The 26,440-nt window shown below is 40.9% G+C and overlaps 1 protein-coding gene across 3 annotated transcripts in view; it reads right to left on the reverse strand.

The window, feature by feature from the left end:
- Positions 1 to 26,440, reverse strand: part of ELMO1 (engulfment and cell motility 1) — a 323,193-nt gene that overhangs the window by 102,919 nt on the left and 193,834 nt on the right. For all 3 annotated transcript variants that reach the window (XM_030008954.2, XM_030008955.2, XM_030008956.2), the window contains one exon: positions 4,439 to 4,575. In XM_030008954.2, the coding sequence (XP_029864814.1) occupies positions 4,439 to 4,575 (137 nt within the window). The remainder of the gene's footprint in view (positions 1 to 4,438; positions 4,576 to 26,440) is intronic.

The following is a 26,440-nucleotide window of genomic DNA, read 5'->3' on the forward strand; positions in this document are numbered from 1 at the left end:
TTCTTCTACTGCAATAAAATGGAGAATTATGTAAAGCTTGGAAACAAGATTATATTTTCAAAGTCATAAACCACGCTGTCTGCTCACAAATGACTGTGGAGGACAGAGCTTGTAAAGTGTCCTTTGATCATCTGTAGGCTCAAAAGAAAACAAAAAGGTTTCAAATGGAATTGTTGCCACTTGCATGTCTGTCTATCCAACTGCATTTTAATTTCTCTAGAAAACTCACCAAACATGAATTATGTATGTCTTAAAACGTTATAAAGGCGTAATAGAAGCTTAGCTGCCCAACTGAATTATTCTATTCAGACATCTACCAGTACTGGAGACTGTAAAAACAGTTTTAGGTCTGACAGTATCATACTATCATCATAGAGATCCAAGGAGTTTTTCTAATACAAGAGTTGACAAAAAGTGTCTGTTTTAATGAATGAGAATCAGAGAGACAAAGCATAAGATCATAAATGTTTCACTAAAACACCATAAAATTCTTCCAGCTATGAGCAAAGTGCTGTTCTAATTATTTTTTGAAGCTTTAAAAATTAAAAAACCTGTATGAAATCTCCACAACATGGACTGAGGAACCACGATGGCGTGTATGCCATTTTGTCATCAAAAGAAAGTCTTAATCTGATGCTTAAATACCCCTTGAGAACCGGCACTGAAACCTATGGGGAAGTATTCAATCACCTCACTTCTTTCAGCACCTATCATTCTCCAATGCAAGAGAGGAGGAAATAAATCTCTATATGTCCACACAGACCTCCTACAGCCCCTTCAATGTACAAGCTATTGTGATTAACCAAAAGTTTAAAATTAAACAAAAAGCTCCTTTTCTTCAATTATGATTAAAGATCAAAGCAAGTGGGTTAGCTTTTTAGCAGAATCTCCATGTCTCAAGACTTACTATCTAATACACTGAGAGCGTCCAATTTTGTTTTGGAGATTTTGGGGGAGTAAGGGAAGAAGGAAGAAAATAAATGATCCATCAGCCAGGTGGGTAGTAAACCATAGCAAAGTGGTGTTTCATACATTACCATGACAATCGAGTTATTGAAACTGAAAAATAGTAACACAAAAGAAAGGATAAAAGATAGTTTTCCCACAGTAACTAAGCTGCTGCATCTTGTGAGGTCTGCTTTCTTCCCATTCACTCCTGAAAGTAGGGGCTGAATGCTCCCTGGGTCCACATGGCCTTCGCCTGCCAAGTTTTTGAAAGTAACTGCACAGAAACAGGTACCCTTATGTTTTGGGTTTGTGTGGTGGGGTTTTTGGTAGCGGGGGAGGGGGCCGCAGGGGTGGCTCCTGTGAGAAGCTGCTAGAAGCTTCCCTGGCTCCAAGTCAGACCCGCCGCTGGCCCAGGCCAAGCGGATCAGGGTCGGCGGTAGCGCCTCTGGGAGAACAGATTTAAAGAAGGGGAACAGGCAGTGAGTGGGGGATTGGAATGTGAGAGGAACACCGATGCAGATACCGAGGTCAGTGAAGAAGGAGGGGGAGGACGGAGGAGGTTGATGCCCCTGCAGCCCGTGGTGAGACGGCAGGCTGTGCCCCCCCAGCCCATGGAGGGGAGCGGGGGAGCAGAAGCCCACCTGCAGCCTGTGGAGGAGCCCACGCTGGAGCAGGGGGATGCCCCCCAAGATGGCCGTGACTCCATGGGAAAGCCCACGTTGGAGAAGTCTGTGACTGAAGATCGGCCTGCAGAAAGGACCCACACCAGGGAAGTTCGGGAAGAACTGAAGCCTGCGGAAAGGACCCACACCACAGAAGTCTGTGAGGAACCGCAGCCCGCGGAAAGGACTCACGCTGGAGAAGTTCATGAAGGACTGTCTCCCGCGGGAGGGACCCCACGGTGGAGCAGGGGACGGGTGAGGAGTCCTCCCCCTGCGGAGGAAGGAGCGGCAGAGACAAGGTGTGGCGAGCTGACCCCAACCCCCGTCCCCTGTTCCCCTGCGCCGCCGCGGGGAGGAGGTGGGGAGAACCGGGAGTGGGGTTGAGGCAGGAAGGAGGGAGGGCTGGGGGGAAGGTGTTCTAAGGTTGGGTTTTACTTCCTAATATCCTTGTTCTGTTTTGACTTGTAGTAAATTAAATTGATTTTGTTTTCTTCCCCAAGCTGAGCCTGTCTTTTGCCCGTGACCATAAGCGGCGAGTGATCCCTCCCAGTCCTTGTCTCGACCCACAAGCGTTTCTTTGTATTTTCTCATCCCCATCCCACTGGGGGAGAGGAGTGAGCGAGCAGCTTCGTGGTGCTTTGTTGCCAGCTGCGCCTAAACCACGACACCCTAGCACACAGGAAAGATGCAGAAAGAATACTAACATGCCGTGATCACCAAAGCCTCTTACCAGGTGAGGATTAAAAATGTTGTTGTTTAGTTTGGTAAAGCCATCAGCACTGGCAGCTGTCACCCACCAACCAGATGGGTAAACCTTGGGTACCACTATATAACGTGTCATCCCCCACAAATCCAGAAGTGCTTCACAAGCCCACACAACAACACAGTTTGCTTCACTCACAGATCCCTTCAGACATTATCAGCTGAGTAATGCACATCACCACCACATGTCAATTTGAAGTGGATAAGAGCATGAAAATCTCCTTATGACTAAAATAAAGGATTTAGATAAGCAGAACATAATTACTGAGCTGTTAGAAAAGAGAGTTGCAGAGTTTTAGTATTCCCTCCCCTTTACAGAAACAGTTACAAAATCAAGAGTGATTTCCACAGGCAGAGATCCTAGGTTCATCTCTCACACACCATAGTGCCACGACCAGACACAAATCCTGGTAGCACAATGGCAAATGTTTCAGATTTGCCCCATGGAGTTAAGGATCACCTATGCCTTCAGTGACGCATGTAGTAGGACCTACTGCCCACCTTGCTAAACCTGAAAGAGCTGCTGGGTGAAGTTGCAGGATTTTCAGTAACAGAAAACACAAAGAGCAGACTAGTAGATCAGAGAGGAAACTACCTGATCTTCCATGAAGCTCCACAGCAATGCCTAGCACTGAAAAGTAAATGTCTTCGTTTTCTTTTTAGGGTGATCTGGGCTGTTGCCAGAAACAGGACCATTCTCTTCCTGAATCCCCTAGGATTGCTAATAATATTCCCACTGAAGTTGTGGGAAATTACGTACACAACTTTTTCTTTTACTGAGACAGAAGGCCTGTAAGTAATAGGCAGTTGTTAACACATCTGTTTAAAAGAACCACATATTATGACGTAGTCTCAAAAAAGTTGTTGCTTTTCTAAGCCCTTGATTTTAGGTTTCTATACAGTCCAGTGAATTATCTTGCTATTGCTCCTTCTGCACTCCTGGACCATTTGGTAAGAGAAGCGCGTCAGAAATTCCATGCAAGAACAAGCCTCTAGGTCATCTAGCTACAACAGCATGCATTTTGGATTTCCCTTCTCCTTGGGCTCTGGTACTGCTGGCAACTATCTTACCTAAAACAACTCAACAAAGGTTATTCAACACTGTCCTAAGGATTCACTTTCACTCTGCAGTGGAAAATGAACATTTAGACCACTTCAATAATAGACAGTTCCAATTAGAAGTTAGGCACAATCATTCTTACTAGGTCTCACATAACATTTGAGTCTGGTGACTTCAGAGCACTTCTATGGCACATGCTGACACAGTGCAACAGTCTCACTTTTCATTTTCAACCAACGGCTCTATAACCAACATTTAGTGTCAGGGAAAGACTCAAGATCCAGTTGAAGGATCCCAACAAAGATAAGGATGCCAGCTGACCACAAAAGCACGAGTTTGTCATTCTTACAAAATGCCAAAGATACTTTTCAGCCTCTTGGTAAGTTAGACAGTTAAAATAGGATGTCTAGGGACCATTAAGACAGACAGCCCTGTTCTCCATAGCTTTGCTGATAGTCAGGAGATTGGCTGCAACTTCCAGAACTCCGTCTTACAACAAAAAGGGTGCAATACTGAGGGGTTTTATTGTTGGGGTTTTGTTTGCTTTGGGTTTTTTTGGTTTAGCAGGCTAAACTGCACAGTGCTTTGTCAAGATTGTGTCCACTCTTGAATATTTTATCACTTTAGTGCTCATATGAAATGAAAGGGATGCACAGAATTATCACTGCAGTACTCTCATTGCATTATTTACAACCTTAGAGGCTGCAGCACTTCAGCATAATATTGCTAACATAAAAAGGCAGAATTTCCCCTCAAGTCAGGTTTTTAGTTTCACAGTCTGCAGTGCAACATGATGTAAAAAGGTCTGTGAACCTCCCTTACACGTCCCATCCCATCCCCTACCCCCACTTTCTAAATGCTGGCCCTTTGATGTGCAAAGAATCTGAACAGATGAACACAGCATTCAGCAGAAGTGGAATCAGTAAGCCCCTGTACCCCTAGGGAAGAATACATGGCCTTGTTTCACCATCCTGCCCACTTTTTCCCACCCCACCCTTTTTCTTGCCTTGTTAAAGTCCTCTGAAGTTGCCCTCATTTCCTTCCATGTCTTGTTCAAGAGCTGAATGCAGATACAGAAGAACTCCTCAAACGATCTGTCATGGGTGAAGAACATGGGATGGAAATCATTGCAGGTCTCACTGGCTAAAAACAGAAAAACAAGGAGGGTGGAATAAAACACGTACAGGCAGGAACTTCAAAAAATAAACATAAAATACAATCAGCCACGAAGTTTAGAAAACACTGTGATTGAGAGGAATCCCAATTCTAGTAGCAAAGTATGTCAAAACATTATCCCCAAAAGCCAGCCTTGATCTACAGTCTTAAAGACAATGAAACACCATATACAGCCTGTCTCTGCAGGAGACCAGCAGCAAGAACAAGAGGAAGCAACTACCTGTTTGCCTGAATATTCTCTCAATGGGTGTTTTGTTTGTGCCAAGTTTTGTTGTTCAGGCCAGGACACAGAGACACATGGAAGAAGCACAAGTCTCCTCATCAAAACAACAGCCTTCCCCACAGCTAACAGCATGTACCATATTGCCTGCTGAGAACCAAACACCAAACCCCATCAGTCACAAAACAGTATTAGATCAATGTACGCATTGAAATGTGAAGCTGTGCTGACACAGCAGATGATCTACCATATTGTACATGGATATACCACAGAGGTAACCAGAGAAATCTAGATAGGCACATAGACAAGAATGTAACTGATTAAATTTGTTCTTTGAAAATAACTGGAAACCAAAGAAATGGATCTTCTGTCACGGGTCCCTTATCTGAGATGGGAAAAAAAAAAAAAAAAAAAAAAAAAAACCAACCCCAAATTTCCTTTTTTTAATCAAATACTGGCTTTAAGGAAGGAAAAAACAAAAGAATACTATAATGATGATCCCAAAAAAGGAACAGTACAGTTTGGCAAGACTGCTGTGAATCCCCTTGAGCAAAGAATGGATCTTCAAAAAAATAAGGGCTGAAGCAATGCTAACCTCTGGGCACATCTGAGCAACGTGGGAACAGAAGGGGCTTTAGCCAAGGACTGCAAAGGATCCTTAATCCTTGCCATGACTTGCAGGGTCACCTCAGTAGGTTGCATATTTATGTTCTTAAAAAACTAACCAAAAAAGTCAAGTTGACTAAGCCTTTCTTCATATACCCAGTCCCCAAATCTCTCAGCTTTGGCTTTCACCTCTGCGTGACTGCTCCTTTGGACTCTTCCAGCAGTCACTCGCATGCCTATGCAGCAGCATCTTCTCTTATTTCAGGATCAAACAGCCACTGCTTAGGCAAACAGCCACCGCTTATACAAGCTTCCTCCTCTGCAAGAACAGCAGAACTATCAAACATTGGGATAAATCACCCTTTTCCTAAGGCTGGATCACTGTCTGACATCTGCTTTCTCTCAGTGGAACTGGAGAAATTAGAATTAAGACTCTTTGCACGAGAACGTGAATGGCTCAGGCAGGCTCACTCCCTGCATCAGCTGCAAGCTCTTGGTCCTGGTACCTCTTCTAGCCACAAAATCACCTTTTCAGCATATTTAGTTACCTCTGCCATACCAGTAGCTCTGCCATAGGAACATGAGTTGTTCTTAGAATCACCTGAACCCTCAGAGAAAAAGGGTTTCAGATGTTTCCCAACATGCAGTATTCCAATTATAAAGCAAAACTCTGAAGCTTAACTGTAAATTTGAAGCTTAATTTTAACATCAGATTTACTAAGATCTAATCAATCCCTCAGCTACGTAGCAAGGATGAGAGTTAATTTTGGAGCACAGGTTTCATTCTAATCAAGTAAACTCCATTTACTTCAAAGGATGTGCAGTCAAGGGGGAATTAGTCAAAGCAGAGACCTATATTTATGAGGCACGACTCAATCCCTTTAAAAGAATAAAATGCCTCAGGCATGATTTTCAGAGCACCTTCAGCTTCCATTCATTCCACTGGAGCTGCAAGGGCTCAGCACTTCCAATAATCAGACCTTCAGCCTGTAATAATGTCAGAGAGACAACAGAACAGATTCTCAGAGGGTACTTGTCTTTAAGTCATGAAATACTATAATGATGAGAAGAAATAAAATAACACCAAACAAAGAATGCTGCCAGAACCTTCACTGTATAAATCACAGCACGAAACAAGGCAATAACCCTCAACATGCACTGCCCTTTCTGATCCTCCTCAGAGCCTGAGCTTATCACTGCTCCTGCTCATAAAAATCAATAAATCAAAATTAATGGAAAGGCTAGGGATTCTCAGAAACTTGATCATCAGTTCTACCTCATGCTCCTTATGATAATCAGCCCCAAACCATATATATGTTGACTGTTCTGCATGCAGAATCAGAGGTGCCACCTCCCCACCGCCTTTTTTTTGTAAGCAGGCAACATACTGTGTTTTATGCCTTTTCAGTTTGAAAATGAAAGAGTAAAAATCACTGTTATTGATGTAAATGGAGAAAGTTAGGCCTGTTAGAAAGCAGGATCAGTGTCTTAAAGCACAAAACAAATCCTAAGAGAAATTCAAAACCAAATGATAAACAGCTTCCTCAAAATTCTCACCAGCATCCAGATAGTAGAGGAAAAAAACCAATCCGTACTCAACTTCAAAGGTACCTTTCTGTATGTCTCAAAAATTCTATCCAAAATAATACAACTCAATGGAAAAATCATACGCGAAGCACACCAGTGGTGTTTATATTATAGCATATCTGCAGGTGGCAGCTCAGGTCACATCTATGTTCTGCTCAGAGTGTTTAAATATCTAAAGAAAGACAACCGTTGTCCCAATACTTTCCTTTTGACAGGTAAGATGAGGATGAAGGAAAAGGCAATACTGTGTTAGTAGTGGTTCCCAGATCAGAGTAAGACCGACTCACAACCTGCGGCCTTACCCCACTCTCCGCAGCCCCAAGTCAGCATCTCCAATATCAAAGCATTGCCTGCCTCTGCGGAGTGGGCATATTTAGAGGCTGCTCAGTTTTACTAATTAAAAACTTCTTGAATTTATTTTTTCAATAACTTGCAATTTGACTAGTCCTAAACTGAAACAGAGGTCTAGCATTAGAATAATTTGGAGACCTTCTACATAAGAGCTGCATACAAAATTCCTGCCCTTAAGTGCAGCACTCTCTAACCTTCACTTTCACAAGCAGGGACTAACCACATTTATAACTACACAAAACCACACACACAGCTGCAACACAGGGACACAAATCATCATGATTATTTAATAACATCATCAAGTTTTAATTACGCCTCTGTGAGATCACCTTTGAAAGGCAAGTCACAGATGTCTGGCCTACATAAATCAGGTGAAGATCTTGTTGATTTTCCTTTCTGTGCACAATTCTCGGAGCTGTAGATCAATGTGCCACCTCTCAGGATTCAAGTAGTCCTTCAAGCTTCTAGCTGATGTATAGCTGTGACTTTGAGGAAGAAGCTTAGTTCATTTCTCATCATAAATTGCACTAGCAGAAAAAGAGCTAATTTCTACCTGGGAGTTTATGTGGTTCCTTCAGTGTATATTTTTAGTGTCTACCCAACACAATTTTGTCTGTCAGTTCATTTCCTAAATTACAACAAAGACATTCAAGCATCCCAGACTGTTCAAGCAGTAAACAGATTTGATATGTTATGTTGTTCCTCTGTGGATTAGTAGAAAACAACAGGAAAAGGAAAACAAATTGAGAAAGACGAAAAGAGTTATACTTTCATTTTTTACCCCATCTCCAAATGCCTTTTCCCATGAGAAACAATATCATCAGGGCCGAATTTCTTTTAGCTGTGTCAAGAACAGTTAGGTATTTGCATATTTGCATAAACCTGTCTTGGAAGGGCACAGATTACATGATGATGTTTCAATAACTGTTTGACTTGAAGTGCAGCAGAGATTTATATTTCAAAGTTGCTCTGGTGAGCTGAATACAGACAATAGGAATTTCTGCATGCAAGACAGACTGCAGGAAAGGACAAGTGCACCAGACCAGACACGAGGCTGGTGTGTCACCTCACTGTCCAAACCAGTATGAACAAAAGGCCACTAGTTCAACAGAAGCTGGTTGATAGCTGGAAGTGCTGATTACCTCTTTCCTCCACCTTAATAAGTAGGCTACGTGTAGATATCTAGAACTAGTTTCCACTTGGAGAAAAAAAAAAAAACCCAACAATTTTTTTTTAATCTTAGAATTTATTTTGTGCAATACTCGGAAGTGACAGAGATAACCTCTCCCTTCCCACAAAGCTACAACAGCAGACAGAGACACAGTAATACACCTCTCTAGGCAAGGTACTGCCCTCGATCTTAAGAAACTTCTGCTTTCTTCCTGACTCTGCTAAACTGCTACGTTGATACTAGATACTCATCCCCCACCATGTCTTTAAAATGGCATATGGTTGTTCTAACCTCCCTTGTGAAGTTCTTGAATTCAAGAAAAGTAAAAGGTTTTACTGCTGTGTAGCAAAATAATAAATACCCATATCTATCATTAATAGGAATGTTTGAAATTAGGAACAGCCCAACCCATTATTTTCAAAATCCATTCATGATGCTATGGGGGGGACAAGTTAAGGTGACTTAAACAGTCATTTTTGTGTAAATTTAAGGCTTAGACCCATCACATTGGGAATGCATATGAAAGATAATTTACTAATCACAAATGAGCCTCCTCATTCATGGATGTCAGCCATGTAGAACTGGTCTACAAAATACAACTAGAATAGATTTGATTAAGCAGATAATAAATAAAAGTGATAATATTGCTGTGTATTCTCAAATATTTCAAAAGCAGGCAGACAGCTTAAATCAATCAAATTATTCAGTCAGCCATACAAACACGGTCACTGGCGTTAATGCTGTCACACATAAAGGGACAGACAGACACCTGTAGTGAGGAGTAAGCCTCTGTGCTGAGGGTGGTATTAACAGATCCTGTGCACCCTGAAACTCATCAAGAAAAGCATCCTGAAATTGCATCAGCACAATTCTGAGGTGAGGGAAGCAGTGACACACAGCCCTGGGAAACTGGTTTGCAAAGTCCCAGGGAGAGAGAGGTTTGAAAACATCTCCCTGTCTGAAAGGTACCTGGGATCCATGCAATCCAATCTTCAGAGATCTGTGTCTTCTGTTACTGAGCTGCTGCTTAATTCTGGGTGAGTCATTTATCCCCTCTGTTGTTTTCCCCAATTTCACAGAATGGAGATGATAATATTTGATCAGAGAGGAGGCGGGTGGAAAGATCCATTGCACTTCCTGAAGTGCAGCAAGATCCACAAATGAAGGATGCAATATGGACCTTGGAAATATCATCTCCACTTGGCATGGCCTCCTCTGGGATTATTATTTGCCAATAACAGCAGACAACCAAAGAGCAACTAATTCTCACTAGCTCTCTCAGGAGAAGGAGCACTGTAATTTCTGCTTCTCCCTGAAGATGCGATACAGTAAAAATAACTACTGCCATGACCATTTTTATATACGCAATCAAAAATTCTCTCAGTAACACGTAGCGTACGTAGGAAAAAGCACACCTAATACCACAGAAATACAGCGATTGCCAAGTTATCTACACCACTGATCCCTGTAGCCTGCTGGCAATAATTTGAGAGAAAATCTTTGGCTACCTTTCTGGCACGACAGGGAAACAGTGTAATTTAAGGCAAGGAAGGTCACTAGCAATGCAGTGCAGTAATGAAGTAGTAATATTGCTGCCAATCGTGTAATTTTCTTTCCAAGGGAACAGTGCTGTTTAGAAGGCTCAACTGGTATTAGAACAAAAGCCACTCATCCTTTTTACTTTGATTGAGAGAGTAAGATACAAGCAACTAAGCTTCAAGACACAGCAAAATAATGTAAAAAGCTAAGCGGCATTTGTTAAAATCCAAATCTAAGTGAATTGTGTGAGGGTTTTGTTTTGCCTGCTTTGAAACAAAAAGGGGATAAGGAAGCACACTGCACCACTGAACTGTGCAAGGCATGCCACTGGTTTCCCCAGGGATATGGGCGCATGTGCGTGTGTCTCAGAAAATGTCATCCAGACAAGGATGTCAGAAGTGAATCCAAATCCAAAATTTCAGCACCAAAGTAGCATAGACACAATTACTCAGGAAAGCAATAAGCTGGTCATGTAAAGTAGGCAAAAATGCCCCCTCTTTAACATGGTATGTAGCGTTTCCAGAGCACCAAAATTACCCAGCAATACATGGCTACAAGAGACCTTCAACAACTTACCTTACCTGATTGCCTATTTAGTTGGAATAGAAATGATATGAAATTGCTAAACATGCAGCAAAACTACAAACTCAAACCCCTCATAAAGACATAAGGCAACAGCATTTCTCTGAACCGATGAGACTTCTCATTAGGGGAGCTATAGGGGGAAACTGGAAGAAAAGTACACATAAAAGGCTTCCTACAGTCTGTAAGCTTTCCTTTTTCAAGGCTGAGAATAAATTTTACTATGCAGTGAAAAACAAGGATTCCACGAAGCCTCAAGCCTGAGGAGACAGGCAGGACTAGGATGTTTATGGCACATGCAGCCCCAAGCTCTTCACTAACTTACTCAGATTCGCTTTGAATGTGACTGCTGCTGTGTCAGAAACACACCTCCCCTCCCCAAGATATCATTAAACAAAGGAGCCACTATTTAAAGTCTGCCTCTCTCATTGTCCCAAATAAAAGTGGTGGAAGAAGAACCCTGACTATTGCAGCACAAGTCAATAAAGCCCACACTCATCACTAACAGAAGTTCAAAGGTGGCATCTGTGCTATGTCCATATGGAGCTGTTGAAGAACAATATCCAGGCAGATTCACCCTGCCACATCCAGAGCTGATGGTGAACTGAAAGAAACCAATGAAGCCAGCAGCGTCCACACAAGCAGTCCGACTTTGTAAAGATAACTGCTTTTGCAACTCTCAGTAAATATGGAGACTTCGCTGCACCTCTCCTACTTAGAACAGACCTGAAAACTGAACATTGTGGTTTGGAAATGCAAACAGAAAGCCAAAGTGCAAAGAGAGGAGAGTTACTAAAAAGGCTCTTATATGCAATAAGGAAACGAAAAAGATTACAAAGAGTCAGCATCATGCTGATAAGGGTTCCCCATCTCTTTCAAAAGCAGCCTATTTTTTTTTGTGATAAAACAGGTGCCAGATATGAATAACTCTGAACTGCCTCTACAATGTGTCACAGCACACTGTTGGGCAAACAGGAAAGTACTCTGCTTCCCTCTTCACTCCTCCACTACTCCTAGTATTAAAAAAAAAAAAAACCAGTGATCAATAACAATAAGAAAATGCAGTTTTAAAACCTGATGGATAAATTGGAGTATCATTTTCAGAGGTGAGGGAGCACTTCATTTGAATTAGTCATGCACTTCTAGGAGAAAACTCCTTGAGAGTGGAAATGGTATGAAAAAACACAGGCTTGTATTTGCCATATCAAAAAGGAATGTCTTTTGTGAAAAAAAGACATAGATCTGCAAGCACAGATCTGCAGGTATGCTCTGGCATATTTACAGTATCCCTGAATAACAATATAGAATCATAGAATCATTTAGGTTGGAAAAGTCCTTTAAAATCATCAGAATGTTAATCGATTAATGTGATAAATTTGCTTAGGGATTATGAAGCCTTTATGGTCACTTCTAGTAAACATATAGAATAAGAAGAAATTACACATACAAAGCAGAATCTACAGAAGCTTGTTTAACAAGTAAACATACTATGCAAAACCTTCTTACAAAAGATAACACTGCTTCTCTGTCAGGTTCCTGACACCTTGCAAAGCACACAAGGCAATGATGGCTACGTGAAAGCTTAAAAAACCCAAACAACCCAAACATATAAAAAAGCATTTCTGAAAATTTCTAAGCCCACACACTGTCTACTTGAAGTCCGACTGACACAGATGGTGGCACTGACAGCAGGCCAGCTAAGCCCAGACCTATCAAGGGAAACACCTTATCACATCTGTTGCACGTTGATACCCTAGTCCCTTCCCTGTTGCATCCTTTCTCTCCTAAACCCTGAGAGAAACTAGCCTTAACCGTATCTCCAGACAAACCAGGAAGAATGACACTAGCAATGGGGGAGGTAGATATTCTCAGCATTTATAAAGAGCAGCATAAAGGCAGTCACTTACACTGCGTAACGACTCTTTTTAGCCCTACAACATCCATTGGCAAAGTTTATTGCTAAATGCTATACTCGGCACATTTTCTATTCACTGTTGCAGCACTGCAGACCCAGAACACTGAGGGCTGGAGTCAGAAGTTCCTGGGCGCAGAAGTGGGCACTTGCTCTGCCTTTGCTTCTGCACCTTGGTGATGCCCCCTCCCACGAGCAGTACACCCAGAAACTGCCTTTCATGGCAGGATTGCTGACTTTTCACTTCTTGCTCTGACTGTTCTAGAGAGCACCAGCTTACTGCTTCTCCTCCTGAAAGGATTCTTGCTAAAAAGCACACTCTTACCTCTCATTACCCATTTTCTTTATTAGGAAGTTACATAGACTGCATTACAGGTTACAGCTCGTACCTCTCCAAAGATCTTCTGTGAGATACTTCATCAAGAATATACTCTGGTTACCATTTGAAATACAGACCATGCTGCTTCAATTCACAAGAGAGGAGCTGTCACTGAAAATTAATACTGCTTTAAATAGGCTGGCTAGGGCTCCATCTGTAAGCAAAACTTAAAAGGAGCCTATAAAAACCTGCAGAAAAAAACACTGCAAACAATAACCTGTGAAGCCTACAGGTTTTTTAGGTCCCCCTTGCTACCTAAGCAGCTCCCATTCCCCCTTCCCTCACACAGACCTCCTCAGTAAAATCAAATGTTTAAAATTATAGTGCAAAGAAATTATGTGGTCATTGTGTAACACAACTAGTGGAAAAAACCTTTTTTTTTTTTGGTATTTGATCTCACCAGTGAGCAACAGCAGGAGAACTGCAAGGAAGAAAAACAAATGAGCAGATGGAGAAGCCAACAAACCAGCAGTCAAGCCACGAAGGAAAAGAATCTCTTTCCTGGTACCAAGTCATTCCCCTATTAGAAAAAAAGGTTACAACTGAATTACCCACGCAGACCTGGCACAGACCAGCCACACACCCTCTGTACTTACTGTTAGAGGTGTCTGTATACGAGACGCCTGCTTTTGTGACAGGCTGTTAGGCTAACCTTCAGTGCCCCCATGGTGGGGTATGAGGCAGGCTGGCTGCCTGCTACCTCTGCCTAATCAGTCAGGCAAGATCCTGAAGTGAACAAGCTGGGAGGACAAATGACCAGTTACCTAGAAAGTGAGTAACACAGCTAAACTTACACTAGCTCCTCTGCCATCACAGAAAAGGCAACAGAACAAAAGCACTCTAAATTCAACCACTTGCTTTGAATCAATCCCGGATATACTCAAAATGCCAAACAAGGTAACAGACTGGGACACAGGGAAAGATGACACCAATATCGATAAAAAAAATGATTGCCTGTGATTAAGGTGAGGGAATTCACTGTATCATACATGCTAGAGTGATGGCAGCTCATCTTTCCTGTCAGATCTGGTCCTGAACTGTGCTGAAACTACATTGCTTGCTCAAGAACCAGGAGATGCACACCTATTAGCTCTCCTTGACCTCTTTGAAAATACGTGCAGTACCACCACTACTACAGCTCCATTTAGGACAACCAACCTTAGCAATAACAACTCTCCTTCCTCCCCTCCTGCATCCTTACAAACTGTGTACCTCCTTTGAAATACACATATTTATACATATATGCACCAAATTGCCAAATAACTTTTCCCCCCCTTTGTGAAAGTAAAATGTGAGAAAGAAGAAACTGGCAACTGGATACAAGCCTGCACAGGCAAAATCCTGTGCAATATACCCCAGGCTGGGAACACTAGCATGTCTATAGCCCATCTGCTATTCTGTTCTTGGTCTGCTATGGGCAACCAGCAGTGCAAAGCAAGGCAGCAACAACCTAGTGATCTGTGGGGAAATGTAAATCTTCCCTCTCCTCGTGAACTCAATCGCTATGGAACCCTGTTGGACTTGCTGAGGCAAAGGTCATTAACCCACTGTGAAAACTGCAACTTAGTTATCTAACCACAACCACCTAAATTGTTTTCTCCCCCTACAAATTGTCTTAATCTGTAAATTACGTTTTTAACTATCTGGGCTAGCATCCCAAAGTCAGACTGAAGAACAAAAATAAAACTGCTGAAGCATACTCTTTTAACGTAGACCAAACTGAGTAATTGCTACTCACAAAAAAGGAAAACAGTGGTGTGGTAGGGTGCAAGCTGCTCAGGAAACATTGAACCTCAGTGCTTGTTAGTGCATTTATCTAAGATCATCACCATAATGCACCACGTAAGTGCCAAGCATCTTCAAATGGCTTTGTGAACATTAATCTCTAGAAGGACATTTGTTAACATTAACTCTTCAGATGTCAAACTTAACGTCTTAAAAGGCAAGCAGCAAATCAAGTTAATTCGACCACAGGTTTAACAACATAAGCTATTTAATCAACACATTTCCAAGTGGCACATTCAGCTCATAAGCTATTCTAGTGGAGTTTTTCACTTCATACACTAAGACAAATTGAGCTGTTTGAAACTACGGCTGCCAGAGCATAGTTTTGGATAGGTAAAACTACTGTCATCAAAAGTTATGTTTTAGAAATGTTTAATTAGTCTGTAATATTGCCCTACTTTATGTTATTGCTCTTCTTTATAGGCTGAAACATTAAACCAGCATTTCAGTCATACCACTTTAAAAAGTAGTATGTTAAAACATTGTATTTTAGTCTGGGAAACAGGTCTCTTGCTTAAAAGCATTTTAGAGAGTCCAAACATTTTAAAATTAATTCCTGCTCTATATCCTAGGGTATTTGCATTGTATATTAACAGACATAATTCATTATAACCCCAAACCTTTTAGTTTATAAAGAAGCTTAGAGAATCACCTAGTTCAGGGATAAGTGAAGTAGTGCAGATTCTGTCCTCATGGTGCTTGCTGTAAGAAGCCCTTGAGTATAAATGAACACGTGGGAGACTGGGAAAGGAAAGAGGCCCAGAAAACACATTAATACTTGCTGAGGTCACATCTTTGCAAACTATCAGAATCAGGACAATAAGGAGGAAATTTGGTCTAAACTATAATGTCTCTGGTGTTAATAACTGCACAGTATTCCCTTGTAGCTTGTTCCAGTACTTATCTAGTCTCTAGCTTTGTTATCATCATTGTTACTTGATATCCATTTTCTCTTTTGTATTGTAAATCCATTATTTGTTTTGTCCTTGTTGACTACGAGAATCGAATAAAGTTATTTTTACATCATGCCTTGAGGTTCCTGAAGACAGTTCTATCTTTTCTATCACTTTATTCCACCTTGACCATGAGTATTTTTTCCTTGAGGGTCTTATTTTTCAAGTGTATTATCACTCACTCCAGAAATACATCTGTATGCATGAGGATTGCAGAATAGCGACATGCAAAGATGAAAATAATTATTTCTCAGAAAAAAAAAAAGCAGGCAAAAACCTTCAGCTGAAATTCCTCTGTTGGACTATGGCTGTATTTGAAAAAGGAGCTAAGCTAACCTGCTTAGAAATTCTCTCCTATTACTCCCATTGCAGACACTTAGCAATTTCAAACAGGAAAAATGAAAGTCATCTCATTCAAGACTTCTCCTTCCTTCTGCATTTCAGTTTAAAATTAGTTCTCAAAATTTAGGATTGTTGCTTGGCTGTTTTTTTACAAAGCATTATCCCAGTCATGTCTCAAGAGACATTGCATATGAGGCAAGTGTACTAGCCTTGCTTTTGTTAAAATAAACTTGTTCATAACACAAGCTAAACAATATAAATTAATCCAAAAAAAATACCATCATGCCCTCAGAAAGCATTCTCCAATTCTTTCTTGACTGACTCTGATCAGCTGTGACATCTGTATGTACAGGTTATTAGCACCTATTTAAAAATTGTGAAGTAATACACCTGGAAAAGGAAAGTGTTTCCCAATCTACTATGACAAGTTAAAGAACATTTCCACACAAACCATCAAGAAACAATTAAGTTTTCAAATTCTGTTTTGGAGAAACAGCTGAATTTCTCTACCACCAATAGGACAGATTAGAAATGTTGGTTTCAAAATTACTAAGGCAAAAGAAGCACCAGATTGGCTTTATGGGAGAAATTAACGTTGTCAACCCCTTCCTATTTAAACTTGAGAGAAGTAGTAGAAACTTTTCTTATGGTAGATTAAAATTCAGCAGCAAGAAATTTTTCCCAGCAAGGAATTAAGGAGAGTCTAAATTGAAGCCATTCTAAACCTCTGTGTTTTGGGGTTCTGGGTTGTTTTTTTTTTTTTTTTAAACTGGATCCCAACCTGGTTCATTATTCAGAAATTTCTGTTGAGCCCAAACTGGCACAAACTTAGAAAGTGCATTGCTCTTGGCAGCTCAGAGTAATGGCTCAGCTAAAAATGGAACCCCCCGTCCTCAGTTGGGACTTGTTGAGTGTGAGGAACTAAAACCTGGTCAGTGCAAGTATTTCTGCTCATGCTGGAGATAACTTGCAGCCAAACAGCTCCATATATCTGGCAGGGCACACAGACTTATAAAAAAATGGGGTAAGAGAGCTTTACTTCTTTTTTTCCTAGGAATTTCTGTCTCTTGCTGCCTGAACATAGCATTAGCACCAATCTTGCTTCCACCGCCACAGTCCAATTCTCCTCTGACTCTCCCATCCCTCCAGGCAGAGCTGGGGGAGCAAGGGAGCTGGTGAGAAGCTGGGGCTCAGTGGGAGGACAGTAAATGGTGCCTCGGTCCCAGCAGAGAAGATGGCACCCGAGGCAGTGCCTCTCCAGCTGCTGCAGTCCCTCAGGGACCTACCGGTGGGACACCGACCGCTCCTCTTTTCACAACAGCCTGTGCTAAAATCGAACCAGAATGACCCCAGTCAGCAGATGAGCTCAAACTGGAACTGACTCAAAATGGACTCAACCGATTTCTCCTTGTTACCTATTTATTATTATTAATTTGTTTTAGAGAAGGCCAGCGCCTCCTCACACAATACAAGGGGTCTCACTGTTCTTTAGTAGATTTAACACGAAGCTAAAGCTTACAGGCTTCTTTTTCTTCTTCTCATGCCTGAAAGACATAAGGGAAATTTCTCTGAAAGTCAAATCAGCACAGTGAAGGTTCTTAAGATATAAGTTCAAACTATCAGAGGTTTTTGACAGTACAAGTGGGAGCCCAGCTGAAGCTGTACTCCCTTGCCGTGCTCCAGCACAGGCCCAAACCATAGAATCATAGAATAATTTGAGTTGGAAGGGACCTTTAAAAGTCATCTAGTCCAACCCGCCTGCAATGAGCAGGGACATCTTCAACTAGAATATAATAGAACAGAATAGCATCATTAAGTTTGGAAAAGACCTCTAAGATCATAAAGTCCAACCATCAACCCAACACCACCATGCCCACTAAACCATGTCCTGATGTGCCACGTCTACGTGTTTTTTGAACACCTCCAGGGATGGTGACTCTACCACTTCCCTGGGCAGCCTGTTCCAATGCCTGACAACCCTTTTGGTAAAGAAATTTTTTCTAATATCCAATCTAAACCTCTCCTGGCACAACTTGAGGCCATTTCCTCTCATCCTAAAGCGGCGTCCTAACCAAGGGGCTCCACTGCCTGAACAGAGGAGGGATTTCTGCCACGTCCCAGAAGGAGCAATGCAGGCACCCAGTTTGGGACATGAAGCCACCCAGGTGACAGTGCATCTCTACACTGTACCCCAGCCGTGGCACCTGGGGGGCACTCTGGGCAGCCCCTGGGCCCAGAGACCAGGCAGCAACGGACCTCACTCCTGTCACGCTGACAGTTTGGCCCCCAGTTGGTGCTTTTGGTGTTTAAACATGTAAATAGCCACAGTTCCGTCATGCTTTCATATAGGCTTTAAGTCTTAAAGAAGCTTAAGTTTTCACAGCTACCCCCAAGAAGCTACCCCAATTGTGTGTCAAACTTACTTCTATAAAATCTGCAAGAGAATCTGCTTTATATTAAATATCCCCTTTTTGAAATCATGCCCCTTCCTTCATCATAAAGGGCACTCCCTTCTCCATCTCATGAAGTCCTTCTCCTCTGTTCTGCACGTGGTCTTGCAAGTAAGGCAGGTTTTTAATAAATTTGTAATGTGAGGAGAATATGAAAGCAAACACAAGGCTTATACTTAAAAAAGGGAGGAGGAAAAGGTGAAATTGGTTATTGTCAGGGCTGTTCTCAATCTTCGGAACAAGTTTTGAAGGAAAGTAAGTAAAAACATACTGTGGTGAATAGAGACTGGAATAAATATTGCACAGGCTTACCAAGAAGAGATCCAAGTCTGATTCACCTAGTCTTGTTTCACAAAATAACTATTGTTTCCCATGGGTGAAATGTGGTGGACTTTATCTGCACAGCAGACAGATCAGTTCCCCTGCACCTGACTTGTTTTAAGAAAAATATTTTGATATAACACTGTGTGCCAGGCAGAAAATCAGTAATTCATCTGGAGAAAATGGGATTTGATACAAGAATTGGTGAGGTAGGTGAGATGCCACATATGGAAATGACAAAAAGGAAAGGAGAGCTATCAAGCTACAAAAGTAGTACTACTGGAATTTCTCAAAAGTCAGTCTTGGACTCTGGATTTTCATTAAAGATGTTGGCACAAAACCTAGGAGTACCTCCACAAAATTTGCTGGAGCGCAAAGCTGGTGGCACTGCTGATGGTATCCTAAGGGAAGATCAGAGTGTCATAGAGGAAGGACTTTGAGACCCAGAGGAATCACAATGGTATGACATTGAACAGTGTGAAAGATTTTGAGTAATGAAAAGGATTTCTGCTCTAATCTGAGACTCACCAGTTACAAAAAAACAGCAGAGAAAAAGACATCTTGTATACAGAGCCATCACTGTGACAAAAGTCCCAAGAAAAGCAACAGTAATCCTAAACCACAATCAGTGATAAATTTCTAGCACAGGTAGTAAAATATCAAAAACATGATACAAGTCACTGGTAATACACAAACTGGAATAACACCTGCAATTCTGGTCACCCATATGCAAGATACAGGGACTTAAATGAGAACAAAGTGTAGGGAAGGACAGGCTCCTAAAATGGTCAGCAAATGGAGAATGGTGTTGGAATGGACTGTAACGACCATGCCAATTTAATCTAGCAGGATGAAGGCTGAAATAAAATAATATAAAAACATGGGGGAGGGGAGAGAAACAGAAAGAAGAGAGCTATTAAATAAAGAACAAAGAACAAGGTTGGCACAGGTTTTAAATAATTCTGAATATATTTAGGCTGGAAATTAAAAGGTTTCCAACCCCCACATGCATGAAAAGAGCAGTAATTAGTGTAAGGATGTAGTTCAATAAATCAATGAATGGGAATACATGATGTGGCTACCTGCAGTGATCCAGTTCTAACCCCTCATGTTCAGTTCTGCAGTAGTGCTGTTTTCTGCGTTTACCTCATTAAGCCTAGGCTAGCTACCCTTTAGTGACCAACTATTATGGAACTGCTGCATTAATTTTTTTCTACCTTAATTTGACTAATATTGATTTACTGAATGTACAGTGAGAAAATTTACTGACCATAAAGGTATACATGAAAAAATTCTACCTTTCAAGAAATAGAAGTTACTCATTCTGCACAACGCCAGAAATCCTTTTTACTCAAAATGTTGTAATTCTTTACCGGAAGCTAAACCATACTAATGATGGTGTTACATCCTGAGTCAGAGCAAGCATTAGAGAACTCAGGGACAATTCAAAATATTTCCACAATTATTATGACATGGCTGTCTTAACGAATGATAATTGCTTACACTTATAAATGTACAAAATGAGAAAGTAAACTAAGGAATGTGCCCTGCACTCATACAAACATTCTTTCCAACAGTTTCATAACTATTACAAATATTGCACTGTTATTTTTTTTCTCCTTTCCCAGTTTCAACTACTTTCCTCACATGCTCATCTTTGAAATTGCCAATATGTAAAGATTTCCTATTTTTAGAAATCTCTGTTGTGCTCTCTGCTGAAGTGGCTGGAGTTTCAGGTAAACACTACAATACCCTTTAGCCTTTTGCAACAAAGCTCACACCTCCTCTGCAATGCCATTACTGTAGAGATGGACCAAAAACAGCATCGTCTTCAGTGAGTTTTGCTCATCAGCTATGGACCAGGATATATCAACTGCAACTGAACTGATCCAAGCTCTTTTTGGTAGCATAAGAAACATACCACACACCTCTGTTTCCTCAAGTATACAATAGGGTTAGTATTTCCTTTCTTCCTCTGAGAGTGATTGTTTACATGCTCTAATATGTATCACTTTTCATGATAAATCTACCAGTATGTTACAAACAACTTTGCCCTGGGCACCCATAATTCAATTCAGCCTTGACGGGAGGAGGAACACTCAGCTATTCTAACAAATAGGCTCTCCATCGCTCCAGCAAGATGGTGTGAAAGTCAATTGTATCTTAGACTCCCACTGATAGAAAAAGAACAGGCTTTAGAAATGAGGCACAGTGGTTTTTATTATTAAATAAATTACTCAGTATTACTGAATAGATGACTGAGATTTTCCTATTAAAGAGATTACCTCTCTGATAAATTACCCCAGAAAGTCTTAATATTCACCTCATTTAAATACCAGATTTTGAAATTCAGTGCTTTATTTTTTAAAGTAAATCTCTAAATTACATAAATGCAGGGAAATGTTAACCCCACCCATGCACCACAATGATGGACGCTGCCATATCTACTGTTGAATCTACCAGAAACAAGATTCTTTAATTGTGCTGTGAATATATTGTTCACTGCCTAAAAGCTTCACCTTCGCCCTGCCGAATAATGTTGCTGCTGAGGGTCATTACAGGTCTCCGATTGCCCTAAAACTCTTGTCAACCTAAGCTGGGAGTTACCCAAATTTCACCTTATGGAAAGTAACCTTATAAAGTCAGAAATGGGAAACTTGTTTTTTAACACAGACTAAAACAACACGTGCTTAATCTGAACATTTCCAGAAGAGCTACGAGGTGAGCAAGCTAACTCTAATCCAAACGCAGAACTAAGCAGAGTAGTCCAATGCATGCCTCTGTGATAAATCTCCCTATTTTATTATACTTTCATATCCCCATGAGAAGTATTTTAGCTATGATAGTTTATTGGTGAGACCTATTTATATCACAAGAGAAGTTTATTTATTGTTTTGAAATATCCTCTAGGCCATTTTGATTATGAATGGTTCTGATCCCCATTTTGCATGAGTCATGGCAGAGATGTTCTATTAGTATGCCTGCAATTTGGTACACTTTGTTGATAATAATAAGCCAGGCATTAATGACTCAAGCTTCACCATTATGACACAAAATAATGAATGTGTGTGTATGTGTGCGTGCCTTTCTCTCTTATTATTGACTTCTCAAAGTGGTATCTTCCAACCTGCACTAATAGAGCTGTCAGAGGTCTAATATGCAAGCAAGGAAGAGCTGTGGGACAACTGTATCAGACCAACTGGTATTTGTCAAAGACTAACAATGAAATTCCAGGCTTAAGGAAGAGCTTACACACTTGAGAGCATTTCCTTTCTGTTTCTGATACAGTCAGAAAAATGTGGCAAGCTTTTTGCTAAAAGCTTGTCTTATTATTTTGGAAAAACTTTTTCCCCCATTGTATCCGTTAGCCTAAAAAAACTTACTTCTAACAAACTTTGCCTCTTTTAGAATAACATCTAAAAAGTAGCATCTTACCTAAGGGGGGTAGTGAATACTATAAAACCAAATAGCTGCCAATATCCTGGAATGAGCCCTTCCTGGATTTGACTGAGAAGAGCTAGAGTCCCTTCAGAGAGAGATGGAGAACCGGCTGTGCTTGACTGACCTTCCTTCAGGTTCTTCTATTTTCAAATAGATGCACATGACCAAATATTGTTCAAAAGCTAAATATTTACCAGTGCATTTTACTTAATTGTAATAATCCTATCAGGATGCCTAGAAAAGGACAGTAAACTCTCAAAGGACTTACAAAGTTCAAGGGTGGCAAGAGAGGTCTTTCTGCAAAAAAACGACATACAGGTCACACAATTTAAAACAAACTGCAAAGACACAAACTTCCTGCCAGACCATGACAGTTCCCTTTCAATGAGATTAAATGAAATTGAAGCAGTGATGCAGAATGTAATGATAATCAATACTCCCTAAGAATAGCAGTATTAATCTATTCATAATACCAGAAGATATAGGTAAAAGCACAGGAATTTGCAGTGACCCTTATTTACAAGATAAATCAGGCCCCGCCATCAGTACCTCTTGAGACACTGGATCTCCATTGCACTGTGCCCATTTCCACAGGAGGAACCCACTGGCAGGGCTCCTGACACTCATCCCAAGCCTCTGTACTTGGGCTGAAACCTCCTCCTCTCCCGAGAGATTACAGCTATTGTGTTTTAGCACGAACATCATCTAAAGCCAAGTGCAGAAGAACCCGCAGGTTCTTGAATCACATTAGTACTGGTACCAGCAACTTTGCAAGCACTCTGAAGGCACAGAACGAGGTAATGTTTTGTGATAGTTGTGGTACCTATCACAGCCAAAATAGAAAGTCTCCTCAGGCATATGCAGGTAAAACTCCATTACATCCTACACATGCAGAGGAGGTAGCTAGCTGGTCTGGTTGAAAAGTGCAGCACTGGCACAAGAGAGGGGTCTTTTTTATTAAAGTAGCCCAGGTACTTCCCAAGTCACGTGAGAGAGAATTTGGGCTTAGCCACTACTTATAAGCACAAGATTCAATAGGAGGAAAAAGAAACCCAGAGAGTCCAGTGCACACATTTGGTGGTATGAATTCAGTGGGGATGGATAGTGGAAGCAGTTAGATGGAGGTGGTGTTTGTGTGTTTGGTTGTTTTTTCTTTTTAAACTTTCTTGCTCCACTTTAGAAAATAGTTATTTGTGTATTTACTGGATACAAGCCATTCTTATGGCTCAACCCCCCCTGCTTAAGAAATTGAAAAAAATAATTACATTGCTCTTCTAGCACGCACAACGGAATTATTCACAGAAAAAGGTAGAGTATTGCTTGACACAGTTAACAGAAAGAAACACCACATGGCATGCGTGGGCATTTGTGGTCAGGGACCTGAAACATCAAAACAAACCATTTTAACGATAGAATGACACAAGGCAACAAGAAGGTGAGAAATACTTCCTCCAGTTCTACTAGCATTAATATATCTCAAGACAGAGTATATCTCGCAAATTTTTCCAGAAGAAGTTTCTTCCAATTAATTTGAAGAGATAGTATCTGAAGCCAAAGAGACTATCCACAAAACCTTTGTTCTTGTACATATATGCAGACAGACAAGTGTCAAGAAGTCTTTGGCAACAGTGTTAGAACAGCATTAATGCATTGCTTTATGTACTGGCTTTTTTCCCCCTCTGCATATTCAGTTTTGATTAACTATCTTGTAAAGGCTAAAGAAGATGAAGCACTCTTGCACAGACAGCAGCCAGATATTTTGAGCCCTGCATTTATTATAGTACTTTCGGAGGTCTTTCTTAAATGTGTGGGACTAATTGTAGCAATCCAAGTCAAATCATACAGGCTTAGATTTTGGATTCACTTATTCATGAAGGAAAAAGGTTCACTAAAATTAATGCAAGGGAAGTTTCATGATCCAGTCTGCAGAGAAAGGATGAAATTATATACAGACTCAGGAAGCGATACCTTAGTTAACACAAGAAAGAAGGTTAAAGAATAACTTCTGAGAACATCCCAGGTTATGATCTGAGCAGAACTGGTCGGGATGCCATTTTCAGGGGAAGAATTACTTACATTTATTTTTTAATTTTCCATGAATTATTTCTTCTATTATCAAAAAAGAGAAAATTGATCTAATTTTTCTTTTCTCAAACCTTTTCACAACTTTTTAGATCTTTTCTGGGGAGGAGGGGGAAAGCAAAGCAGATTCCCCAAGCGAAAATCACCTAGCCCTTTTTATTGGTCCACATAACATAGATATCGTGGTAAACTTTTGTTGTGAAATGGTTAAATATAAACAATACCATGATATTTCAGTTAAAATATTTGAAGGGGGAAAAAAAGGAAGGTTGTTTTCATGGAACAAAAGCATGCAAAACAAATATTTTTAATTGCCTGTAATTACCTAATTACCATCTGCTTAAGACTACGCATGTCAGTGTTGCTGGGTTGGGGTTTTTGTTTGTTGGCTGTTTTTTTGGTTGGGGTTTTTTTCTGCTTTTGGGGGCTTTTGTGGTGTTTTTTGAAATAGCCAAAGGGCAGATTTTCTTCTGGACATGGAAGGTTGATGTGATGTGAGGGAGTGTCAGAAAGAGCCGAGCAGCACTCAGCAATGGAAGAAAAGATGCAAGAAGTCTCTGACCACTCTGTGTTAACTGATCTAGCCTGTGTCTGAGAGGAAGATAAGGATACAAAAGCTGAGGAGGGCAATTTGTCAATATGTAGCCATAAGCTTAAGCTGTGTGAAGACCTTATTTATCACAGGTTGACTTGGCCTAGAAGCCTTCCAAAAGTATACTTTCCATGTAAAAAAAAAAACAAAAAAAACCCCCAAAACACCAAAAACACCCCCCCCAAACAAACACCCCCCCCCCTGAACTGCATATATTCAGCATCTATCATAAACATCTAAGTGGGTGGGAGACCTGCTCTCTAGGATCTCATTTCCAGAAGGTGTACTTCTCACAGGAAAAGGCCTGTTGCACTTCACATCTCCTTAGAGGTTGAACCACCTCCTGAGGGACTGCACCTCAGGAGGGCAGGTCTTTCTAATTAGGGTTCAACTAGTACCTCACCATCAAAGGAGAGTGCCTGGCAGGTCAGTTCTTCCAGACTTGACTCTACCCAATGTTGATCAGGCTTATTGTTGTATTTGCAAGAGTTCTCATCAATCATTTTGGCAGTTCAGATTTACAAGGGTGTTGCATTCCCGTGACCCTACACTGACAATTTTCTATGGATGCAAGTTAGGCTGGACTCTGTGATTTTCCCAAGGGATTCCACACTTTCCTCTGCATTGCACCAAATGCAAGGGTGAAATTTTGTCTTTTATGTTCCACTACATAGAAACAGAAGCAAAAAGGAGGAAGTTCCAGAGGCACAAGTATTTCCTGCCATCAAGTGTTCCTTTTTCCTAGAATTATTACTTTAAATTTCTCATAATAAAAATTGTACATTTTATACATGGCACTCCACAGTTGGCTATAATACAGAGCAGGTATAAACCAAGTGAAGTGATCAATGTTATATCAAGCAACTCAATAATGTTATAGCAAGCAACTGTCACTCTATTGCACCAACATCCATCAGATAAAATAACTGATAGTACCTCAATCAATTGACATAAGGGAAATAAAGTCATTACATGCTGGTACAGTATCAGAGGATCAGTATCTCCTCCAAACACAAACATCTCTGCCTGGTTCTGACATTAATTACCCACAAATGTCTCCACATTGATATGCCAGTGGGAGACCACTATCCTATGATGACATTTAAAAACTCTGGTATTTCCCATTAACCCTAACTGTGCTGGCCCTACCTCTCTTGACAGCCTCCACTTCAGGACATCTCTCAATTACATCACTTCCCACGCAAAGGACTTGCAGTCATATTTGTGTCTCATGCACTTTCCTATACACCTGGTTTTTGCTGAAAACTAAGTCCATCAGACCTGAAGGCTCATGAAATGGAGCTCATAGACAGGCTGTATGGTAAATGCCAGGAATTCCACTGGCACATCAAGTTACCTGCCTTCATGTGAATTTTGTATCTACCAGGGAGTCATTCGTGTCACCTACTGTCAATGTTTACATAATAAATGCCAGCAGTGCTTTTTGGTCCATGATGGCAGCGACACTAAGCTTTCACCTGAAGCCCAAAATAAAAAAGTCAATAACATAAGAGAAATA

This window comes from Aquila chrysaetos, chromosome 3, assembly GCF_900496995.4.
Source record: "Aquila chrysaetos chrysaetos chromosome 3, bAquChr1.4, whole genome shotgun sequence".
Lineage (NCBI taxonomy): Eukaryota > Metazoa > Chordata > Aves > Accipitriformes > Accipitridae > Aquila > Aquila chrysaetos.